This window comes from Syngnathus typhle, linkage group LG8 (assembly GCF_033458585.1).
Source record: "Syngnathus typhle isolate RoL2023-S1 ecotype Sweden linkage group LG8, RoL_Styp_1.0, whole genome shotgun sequence".
Lineage (NCBI taxonomy): Eukaryota > Metazoa > Chordata > Actinopteri > Syngnathiformes > Syngnathidae > Syngnathus > Syngnathus typhle.
In genome coordinates, this window is record NC_083745.1 from 6,642,703 (window position 1) to 6,653,844 (window position 11,142).

At 40.4% G+C, this 11,142-nt stretch overlaps 2 protein-coding genes and 1 long non-coding RNA gene across 4 annotated transcripts; 1 reads left to right on the plus strand and 2 right to left on the minus strand.

Annotated features, from left to right (window-relative positions):
• Nucleotides 1–104: 104 nt before the first annotated feature.
• Nucleotides 105–3,644, minus strand: st3gal7 (ST3 beta-galactoside alpha-2,3-sialyltransferase 7). Of its 2 annotated transcripts, XM_061285723.1 has the most exons (8): nt 3,571–3,644; nt 3,281–3,424; nt 2,884–3,001; nt 2,478–2,818; nt 2,186–2,372; nt 1,966–2,106; nt 1,396–1,548; nt 105–567 (listed from the first exon to the last, which is right to left on the minus strand). In XM_061285723.1, exons 1-8 carry the CDS (start codon nt 3,624–3,626, stop codon nt 481–483), a joined length of 1,227 nt encoding a protein of 408 aa, XP_061141707.1. In that variant the 5' UTR covers nt 3,627–3,644; the 3' UTR covers nt 105–480. The 2 variants fall into 2 exon arrangements, with proteins under 2 accessions (XP_061141707.1, XP_061141706.1); XM_061285722.1 differs by lacking the exon at nt 105–567 and having other exon boundaries at nt 1,191–1,548.
• Nucleotides 2,212–8,197, plus strand: LOC133158501 (uncharacterized). Its single transcript, XR_009715222.1, has 4 exons — nt 2,212–2,352; nt 2,466–3,447; nt 4,139–4,222; nt 7,605–8,197. It is a non-coding gene; the product is annotated as an uncharacterized LOC133158501 (long non-coding RNA).
• On the minus strand, nt 6,416–7,946 carry morn4 (MORN repeat containing 4). Its single transcript, XM_061285747.1, has 4 exons — nt 7,880–7,946; nt 7,058–7,172; nt 6,876–6,985; nt 6,416–6,808 (listed from the first exon to the last, which is right to left on the minus strand). The coding sequence occupies exons 1-4, from the start codon at nt 7,944–7,946 to the stop codon at nt 6,660–6,662; spliced, it is 441 nt and encodes a 146-aa protein (XP_061141731.1). The 3' UTR covers nt 6,416–6,659.
• Nucleotides 8,198–11,142: the final 2,945 nt, after the last annotated feature.

Below are 11,142 nucleotides of genomic sequence, written 5' to 3' on the forward strand. Positions count from 1 at the left end.
TTTAATTGCGTTAGTGTGTGATTTTATGACGTTCTTCTGTAGAGTGCTATTTTTCTTATTGAAGAATTGGTTATTTTTTTGTTGGTGTTTTTTAATTGGTGGAACAGATCAATTACGAAAAGGCCATATGGCCACCTATGTAGCACAGGATGCTGCTGCTATTCTTCAATACATGTATGGAATGATATCACTCCCTGTCAAGAGGCAAGACAACCCGGTACGGTCTTTGCTGTCTTGTAACCTTTCAGAGTTGAATCCGCCAAGTTCTCTCTCAGACCCCCATGATGTTGTGCTTTAAAGGTCAGTCCCCGCCGCTTTAGAGCAGCTGCATGGCCACAGTAAAGTAGGACACCATCATCAGCATTGGCGTCCTCTTCATCCTCATCATCATCATCGTTGTCATAGGCTCACGGCGGGAAGAAGAGGGAGGAGGCGGGCACGTGTTGAGTTCATGTTAGTGTCAGCGTCTGCGCGTCCTCTTCACAGCGCTCCCGTGAGGTCGCTGACGGCGCCAGCTGCCACCAGTTTCCTCAGAAAGAGCTTCTCCGAGCTGACGTCATGAACCACCTGCAGGTACCACAACACAAAGTAGAACACCCACAACCTCCAAGGCCAAACAATGGATCAGCACACTAGTGTACCCAACACTTTGCCTGCATGTGCTAGATTGGACCGATACAGTGCTTACTGTGAATTTGAATGTGAAAATGTCCAAACAAAGAATGAACAAAATTTTGAAAAATCATATGGGAAATTGTGAAGATTTGTTCATTTATTTATTTAGGTGAGTTTGTTTTTTCACACACAAAATTTTAAAGTTGATGGTAAATTATAAAATAAACAGGAAAATTCTGAATAAAATTTCAGTAGGCGAGTAAGAAAAATATTGAACATTATTTTGGTTTTGGTGAACTCATCTTGGCTCATTGATGGCAACAAAATTTTTTGAGTTCTTATTTAAAATAAATCAGCTAAATGCAGCACCAAATTGCATTGTTTGAAAAGAAAATTGCAAAACTAATTTTTAATACAAAGAAAAATACATTTAGCTCCTCCCCAAAGTTTTAGGAGCTCAAGAATGTAAATAAACGAATGCTTTATTTTAAAAAGATAGTTGCTTACAATGCTTATAGTTTGCAATAGTTTGGATAAAATTGCTCTGTACCAAATTTAGAAAATAAAAAAGGTAGTACCCCGATTTTATTTTAAGGCTTTGACAAACATGTTTATAAAAATAAACTAGGAACCAAAACTATAACCCCCATAACAACAAAAAGTGCCACCACATTTTGTATGCATCAATTCAGTACTTTGTGCCTGAACTGTATAGCCAAGGAAACGTCTTGGTGGAAGTATTAACTGCATGCGATGTACAAAGGAGTGGGTTGGACTTACTTGAGCCTTCATGGCAGCCATGTGTATGGTCTCGTAGTAGTGAAGTGGAGCATGAGGGTGCTGCATATTGTAACCGAAGCCTGCCAGACTCACGTGGTCACACAGCTGCAGAGCCATCACCACTGCGCCAGCCCCCAACGTGGGTACCATCGACTTCAACACAACACACGCTCACTGTCACCTACTGCCGCGTCTACTCATTTAAGGTATACACTAATTTGTTGTGTTTGCAAATGACTATTGGTTTAATATTTGCATTTGATTCGTTCAGCATAACTGTAAGTTGTATGATTATAGCATATAAAAATCAAAAGGTTGATGACACCTAATCATTTTGGCAGTGTCAAAAAAGATTATGTGGTGTTTTGCTAGTTATTGATGGAATTAAAGTAAATGTATTTAAGCATCACCCTTGCTAACATTAAGTTATTTATGCTGATGATATTTCAAACTGTATTTCTCATATTGTACTGAGCAGCCAGGCCCTTACGTCAAATTAAATTCTACTTCCTGTTTTATGATAACTTGCAGGTCTAAACAGCATTGGACTGAAATGCCAAAATCACTCACATTTCCTCGCTTTTGGGAGTAGTTCTGCAGGACTTCTTCAGTCTTGCGAATAATCTCTGGATGGAGGATCCGGAAGTTTTCTCCTTTCAGGGGAATATCATCCATCACCTCTTTCCAGAACCACAATTTGGACCAGAAGCCCTGCGAGACGTGTTGGAAAAAGCGGTGAGTGATGATTGAATTTTATTGAATGCTACTGGTTCCACTGATGCAGCCCTACTAGAGGTTGTTTGGTGATGACAGAGGTGAGCCAGTCCAGGTCGAGACTTTTGAAGACCACAAGAGCGACGATGGAGGTCCCGTTGTACTCGTCGGCGGAGCTGGGTGCGCCCTCTGGATACATCAAGCGGATGGTTGTACGAGAACCAGCATCTCTCTCATAGCCAAGTACTGGAGCGTTGTTCAGCCTGAATAATGAAAACAAACAGCATCACACTTGTGTGTGCTCCCTCTAGTGGTTGGTTTAAGAAATATGAAAGTTCAGTTATATTTACTTCTAGTTGTCAACGCACCTGATGATGACGTCATACTGATCTATATGTGAACCAAGGCGGCTCCCGTGGAGTACCCCTCCACTGCCCACCACAATGCATCTTCTGCAGCTTCCGTCTCGCCGCAAAGACTGAGGCAGACCAGGCTGAGGTAGAGATGCGAGAGTGCGAGCCAGAACCTCTTGGCTCCCTCTGAGCCCTAGAGGAGGGGGCATGTCCCAAGAGGCAGCGCTGCCCTCTTGCTGCAGGAACACCGGGATGTCCATCAGGGTCGAAGAACATGGCAACTGCTTCAGGCGCTCCACGCACCATCGACGATGACACCGGCCTGACAGCAGGCAAGCCGAACGGTTCAGCACATCCTGAGGCGGAAGAGGAGTGGAATACCACGGTCTGTGTGTGGGTGTGCATGTGTGTCAAAACATACCTGTTTGGGATATTGATCATCAGTAATAGCCAATTTGTGCATAGGGAAATATGCTGGAATCAGAATAGCAGAGTAGCATCCAAACAGAAGTAGCACACTGAGGACAGCATTCTCAGTCCTGGATGATGACAACACATTATTAGTTTGTGATCTAAATGGACACTCACACAAAAGGTGGTACGAATTTTGAAAAGGAATTTAAGATATGCTTAAAACATAATACATTGTGTAGTATTCCATCATATCTTTAGGTTTTGGGAATAGACTCTATTCAATCCTTCAAAGAACCCATTCCAAATTTGTTAAGAAAAAAAAAACAATGGAATGAAGGAAGAAGCATTTGACCTGACTGCAGTAAGTTCCCAGCCCCTGCGTTAAGTTGATTTGTTTTCTTTACCTGCTTATGAAAAATTCGCTGCATGGCATTGTTTCTTTGTCTGCTACAGGCGTCATCACTTCCGGCTCTGCATTCTTAGGCAGCAATATAGAAACATCCTGTCTTCTACATTCAAGCGATCGAGGGTCACTATGGTAACAACACCTCCAACACAGACATAAGTCACGGTACTTCAACTTTTGACATCACTGAAATACAGTACATTGTTTTGGGTCATCGCTGCTAAATTCAAATAATCAATGCTAAAAATCAAATTGGACACTTTTAATTATATAAAGTGAGTGAAATACCTCTCAGACAGTTCTATAACGCTCTTGACGTCTCTCTTACATGGTTGGAGGTTCATGTCCAGTGTGGCTAAAATGGCTGCAGCTGCTTTTTCCCCTCACTCCTTTGACTAACACTGGTTATACATTAACCAGAGGCTTGGACAATGGGTCAGGCCAAGTCTGCTTAGATCATCCAGACCCAAACAAATACAAACATATATTTGTATTTCATTTAATTTTAATGTATTCCCAGCGTTGTGTTTATTTGTATGTTTTTATTTGATGAATTCTACTGGAAATTTACCACTATTATTGACATTTATACCATTCTGCATTCTAACATACTGTCGCAGCGAGTATCCAAACTGGCAGCTTAAGCCCTCATTAGTTTGATTATTTTAAACGCTAATGTCCAAAATCATGTTTTCCTAAAAGATACCCAGTATTAAATATGACATGCAGTACGGTTGATTCACTGTGAGACGCATATGGTCACCACAATGCTCGCAAGGCTATTTTTAGTAATACGTTCCTATTAATTTGTTCTCCATCAGCTCTTACGTGCGGCCATATTTGTGTCTCTCCGCAGGCGCTATCTGATGTTGGACCAGACTCAATGAGAGGAGCTGAGAAAAGAAGGGGGTGCTAACCAGCCTCTGTGGAATTGCGTGTGGTGAGTGACTATACTAAAGCCTTATCTTTAGACACTAATGTATTCAGTCTTTGTATGCTTGTAGTGAGTTTGGGGATAATGTGCAAATTAATTTCAACAGTCCTAATTGTCATACAAGACAAACAAACAAAAACTGTTGATAGGCACTGTACAATCAATCTAAAATCGAGTCAAACTTCTTCCCTCTTTATATTGTTTATATAAAGGAGGGGGTGGAGATATTATAGTTCATTATGTTTTTTTTGTACAGAATGTGTACAAAAACCTACTAAAGCTTCATGCAGCCAACACCAACATGTTTCTTTTCAAGACACGATTTTATTGAACACCCCTGTATCACCTTTGTGTCCCATACTTGTTTCTGTCCAGATTATTTTCTCTCAAAGTCACATTATGTTGTAACTGTAAAAAAATTAATGAATGTAAGGTCTAATACAATACGGCGGTGATATTTGTCTGGCAGGTGATTATTTGAAGAGGCACGGCGTTATTAAAGCACCATACGTCGTTCTTTTTTTCTAGTTGTTGATGGTAACACAGAAAATGAACATAATAAAATAATATAATTTAAAGGCGCACACAGGCACAGCACACATTGCACATACAGAGAGAATATTAAATCATCCCGGTGCGCTTTTGGAAAGATGCATGGCTCGGCATTTTTCCAACCCAATCTTTACAATTGTACTCTGCAGCACTAATGCTACTAATAGGCAGAATTCAAAGCAAGCAAACAGAGGAGGTTATATAGATTTTTTTACCCTCATAACTTATAACTCTCACACTATCATAATATACAAGATACTTGGAGAACATTTACAGCTAAAATCTAGTTTGATCTTTTTTCAGTCTGCAATGATTTGACATTTTTGTGTGTGTTTGCACAACTAAACTAAAAACAATCACTTGGATATCTTCGATTATAGAACACGCGCTTCCATTTCTGTTAGTATGGGATTGTCTCTTTGGTTAGAGGTTGGAAGCAGGCAACCACCACAAAATATGTATCAACAATTTTTAAGTCGTCACACACTAGTTGTGCTGTGGCCTGTGCACATCACGTCTCAATGCATCTGATATACAGTACAGTATAGGTCCAAGTCAATACAATCACTGTGCACCTCACAAAACACACACAAACTGTACACAAAGTATTTCAGCTGCCTCAGTTTAGGTCCAGGAATGAAGGCATTGATTTGTTTAGTTTTGTTTTACATCAAGTTTGCAGATATCTGATTAAGCATGTGCGTCTATTGTGAACAAAATACAATGAAATCCTCTCTGCAGTCTTTTCCACAGAGAGTTGAAAGAGTGGCACTCGCATCGCCGCAGTCGCAGCTTAGCAACGTGTCTGTCAAAGTGAAAACATACTTCAAATACGCACCACAAATCCATTAGTGTGACGCGCACATTCACGCACACTCGCGTTGATGGTGCCAATGATGCAGAGGAGGAGGCGTGGATGATGACGTAAGCTTGTATCCAAAAAACGTCTTTAAGGCAAAAGTGAAAAGAAGCAAATGCATTCCTTGGACAAAATGGAGACAAATCACTGCAGGTTTTTTTTTTTTAAGCACTGTGTCTCAACTTGCTTGGCAGTTCGTTCGTGACAGAATAATTAAGTCACTGCAATGAAAAGAATCACCCTGTTCCATCATGGGGATTATAAGGTTAGAGTATTATTTTCTCCATTTGTGTAATTAAAAAAAACACCTTTACATTCTATATGGATGCGCAACATTCCCCTCTTGGTAATAATCAATAGGAGAAACTCTTTATTGCAGGACTGTTGAATTATAGAGCATCATTTTTAATTTGGTAGATATAATTAATACGCAAGTGCGTGCTATCATCCATCAATGTTATTATCCTATTGTTGTAAAATTATAATTTAATTGTTGTGTTTTCCTTGTAGTATTTTGGCCTACAAAATAACTAATGAATTTTTTTTTGTCATACAGTTAAATTTAGGCTCCTCATTCATCATTCATACTAATTTTAATGTAAAATTATGACTTTATTCTCATGAATTATGTTTTCTTTCTCTCGTAAAGTTTTAACTTTTATTTGAGTAGCATTAGAACTTTATTCTGATCTTTCTATCATTTTATCATCCGCTTAGTTTGTTTTGGCGTGGCACAAATAATCCGTCATATTGCAGGTCTCATAGGCTAATATGTAAAATAATCTCTATATTGTTTTGTGAGCATTTTGGTGTCGGATTGCTAACCATTAGCCCGCTAAGACACTGTTAATGAGTGTGTGTGACTCCTGTAGAGAAAATTGGGATTTTAAAAGGGTGGATTTATAAAACCGTAGTTCAAACAAGTGACGAGGGAATGAAGAAAAAGGAGCATGAGGGGGAGGAGTATACCTCCCTGAGGCACTCCTAGAACAAGCAAGAACCATGACATGGATGTCAAGGTTAGTGCGAGAGTCAAAGAGCGACATTGCGAGCATTGGTGGCTGACGCCTGCGCCCTCTGCACCACGCCGGGACACTTTTCTCGCCTTTGGAGTTTGTGGTTTTGGAACAATCCCTCGTTCCGTGGAATGCCATGTGTTCCATGCGGGAACGTCAACAGCCCTGAAGGCAAACGGATTCCATGATGTCAGAGCACAATGTCCATATGTCAGCATAGTGTTGGACTTACCATATCCCTCCACACGTCCGTCTTTGAATTCCCCCTCAAATTTCATGCCGTCAAAACGACTGAAGACGCCCAGGCCCTGAAACTTTCCGTGCGCAAACTCCCCCTCGTACCTGTCAGAGCAACAAATCTAAAAGATTTAAGATCAAGACATCACTGGTAGCGCTTCCCTCTTGCCTGCCCACCTGGATCCGTCTGTAAAGAGCAGGACTCCGGCGCCGTGGAAAAGGCCATCTTCAAACTGCCCTGAGAAACATGTTCCATCCTGGAATTTGAGCTGGCCAACGCCATGCCTGCGGCCTGGAAAACCAGCAGAGAAACCCCAAATTTAAAACACTAATATGTGCTGATACAGCTATTCTGCTTATCTTTTACCTTTGACGTCACAGTGATTCAACAGTGAGGTGAAAATGTAGACCGTCTTGCTCAGACACAATTTACTAGATTGTTTAATTTCACAGTAGATGAAACACAAGTCATTAGAAAAAAACGTTTCCCATAATGAAAACGCATAAACGGTCATTCATGCTGAAGAGTGACCCGAAAAATGCAGACTTTTCCCATCAGCGTTTCTATAGTGTCTGTCACGTGAATCGCTGGAAACTTCCCCCTGCACCTCCCCTCTGTCAGCTAAAGGTTTAGCTGTGAATTAGGAGTCCCATCTGCCTCCTGTGTGACAGGAATTAACTGGACTCTAATCCAACTGATATTTAGCAGGGATTTCTGCTTTAGGAACCAGCCGAGGAATGCTCGTGCATTCCCATGATACCCCGCGGCGTCCAAAACAGCTTGACGAGGAATTCATCAATTCAATCATCTGCTTTAAGGTAGAATCTTCACTAATGTACCCAATATGTTTAAAATTTATATATGCTAATGTACACACATGGACAGGAACATGTAATTATAATGATTTCAGTTCTAATTTGAAAATAATCTTCTTGAAGATTCTTTTCTCACTGATGTCTAATTGTGCGTCACTATTTAAATGAAGGACATTCACTTGCCTTCTTTCCACTCGCCATGGTACTCCTCTCCAGTGGCGTAGGTGAAGGAGCCTCTGGTCAGAGTCATGTCGCCCCCTCTATCTGACAAACACATGTAGTACGTACATGAGGTTTACCTTTGACCTCGCACTTGAAATCCACTGCTGCAGAGACAAATTGCCCTGATGGGATTATCACAGTGTCACTGGGAAAAAGGAGAACTGTGTCTCTCTTTGTGTCTCTTTTATTTAGTCACTCATGTCACCAAGTTGGATAGACACACGAGAACAGAATACAGTACACTGTTGTCCGATATTAAAAATTGATTTGTCAGTTAAACTGTACAAAGTGAGAGCTTTTGTGAAATTTCCTACGTACATAAAAAAAATTGAGGTTGACTCAATGGTGGGCAATAATGGGTTTAAAATTATTGGAGCCATATTGGGGATTTTAATAATGTCTTATGATGAGATCCTGCCACACATGCATACATATACAAATGTCATGACAATGTGACCTTTTCCGATAAAAACATGTTAGGTGGACCCGTTCAAATAAATAAGGTATATTTATAACCGAACAATTTGGATGAATAATTTTTGTTACATTTACTACAGAAATATGTGTTTTCTGCTGTGTTGACCTTAGGGTGCACATTAATGCCATCAATATTGTTGGACATTCTCTCAGTGTATTTGACCACATGTGCAAATATTTCGTGTATGATCTGTTGATGCTAAACAGAATTTAATTTAAAAATGTTGTTAAAAACAAGCCATAACGGGAATATGACCATTTCCAAATGCTACTGCAAACAAGTGTTACAGAATGGAAGCCAGGTATCATTTTACGCACCAGCTCGCTGTTATAAAAGCATCGATAGAATGCTGTCGGTAATTAATTGTTATAAAAGATAATAATAATAATAATGTCTGTGTCTCGATTCAGCGTTCCCGCAATTGCACGTACAATATCTCGCTTTTACAATCGAGTCAATTGTCACCTCTCACGAGATATTTGTGCATCAAAAAGCGAGCATTGTAAAGCTTATAAATGTTTATTTATTTACCTGTGCGCTACGTTTGTTGTCTCTGAAGCATGTAGGCGACGTAGAGCAGCCGAGGGGCGTAAAAATATATGATAACCCGCGGAGGACCGTATGCTACTTTCATTAGCTCTCGTAAAGTGCAAACTCACCTTAGAAATATTTAAAAAAAAAAACATTTTAAATACCCCCACTCATAAATCATTATTTCATTGTAAACTCTATTCACGGAAATTAGGAGGTTACGTTAAACTGATGCGAGGACAACCTTGTGCTCTCAGGCTGGTGACATTTTTCTGTGTTGGCTTTCAAACGTCCGATAGACAGTGGAGGCATCACTACAACAGCACCATGGCCAGCAGCCCTTGTTACTTTTTCATTGCCCGAGTGGGTTTGCTCATTGAAATAAGTCCCTCTGATTGGACACGCGGTGCTTCATTACAGCAGCAGTGCAGGGTGCACTTTCCTTCAGGCTACATTTATTATGTATGTCATGTGTGAAGATTGGAACACTTTGAATAAAGTCTGAATTTTATTGCCACTGCAAAATAGCGTCCACGAATGTTAATTATAATAGTAACGGGCATAGGCTATGCACGGGGGTGTTGCCAAAGATTTTTGGATTATGAAAACATATACTATAATATATGTATAATGTAGATATAATAGGACCCCATTTATCATTTGATATGGTTTTAGAATGGATAAGTCATCTGCCTCACATTTCTGAGGCTGATGTTCCAATCCTGTCACGGAACGAGACGTGACAAATCCAGGCTCTGGTCTTCCTTTGTTGAGTTTGCATCTTCTTCCCATGTTTGCAACACGTTTTTGTCTTTAAATATCTGCGACCGTATTTAGAGTTTTAGTCCATGTGTAGTCCTCTGGGCCAAGGTCAAGGTGTATAGGTTCCTGCATGCTCACCTATGACCCTCGTAAGGAAAAGTTGCACGCAACACGATGGATGAATGAATTTCCGATCATGTGGTCCTACGTAATTAATGAAGATAAAGCATTATTTTCATTTAATTCACCGCAATTCAAGTGTGTTCCCCTCATTGTTGCATCTAGTTGGGAGGTTACGTTGGAGCATTCAAACATACTATCTGCAGTCCATGTTTGTTTCACATCATATTCATCTGCGGGGAGTAATTATTACAGAGAGCAGCTTGCTTGTGATTAAGTCACGCTTTATTATGGTTGTGTAATGAGTCTGCCTAAAGATGATAAGGCAGTGATAAATGTTCTCATGTGGCTCCATTATGACTATTATGACCTCTCAGCTATCAACAATAAATAATTACATGTATAGGATTCTGACACCGTTTGTTGTCGTTTGAAACAAATGGTTTAAATTGTCGTCCTGGTTACGAATTAGGTCACTCCGCCACAAATAGAATTGTAATACACATCATGCATATTACATAGTTTCTGCTCTATTAGAAGCATCTCCAATTTTAAGTTTTTTACTGTAGCTAAAACACAAGGCACAGTCTTTTCTGTTTTGCCAGCAAATTAAAACAAGTAAAATATGTACAATACATAATATGTGGGTCAACATGTACCCTACTGTGCTGCTTTGATAATGGTACACAGTGGAACCACCTAGCCCCTATAGTCACACAGCATAGTTTGACTCCCAAGAATTTGGGAGTTGAAGAAGGCTGACATTTTATGTAGCAAAGATCACTACTGTTGGCTGAAATTGACATCAAAGTGCTCATGGGCTCTCCTTGCAAACTTCATGGCTCCAGAAGTGTTTACAAATATTTATTTAGGCTATTTATGCAAGCACAGACTGCAACGGACAATCAGGACTGCAGAAAAGATAATTGGAATCAACCTCCCATCTATCCAAGACTTGTACCTGTCCAGGACCAGGAAACGTGCAAGGAACATCTCTACAGACCCTTCTCACGCAGGTTGCAGTCTGTTTGAACTACTCCCCTCCGGACGGCGTTATAGAGCTCGGTACGCCAAAACCAGCAGACACAGAGACAGCTTCTCCCCCCAGGCTGTTGCTCTGATGAACTCACACCACTCTTAGAGTCTCAGAGTCATTACTGTGCAATAACATCCTGCTCTCCACACCTTTTTTGAATTTGTCTACACTATTTGTACTATGTGTCCTCTCTGCATCCATTGCAGCCTGGTCATCCTGGATAAGGGACCTTCCCATCTGTGGTCTCATCTCAAGGTTTCTCGTTTCCCCTAGCTGGAGTTTTGAGTTTTTCCTTGC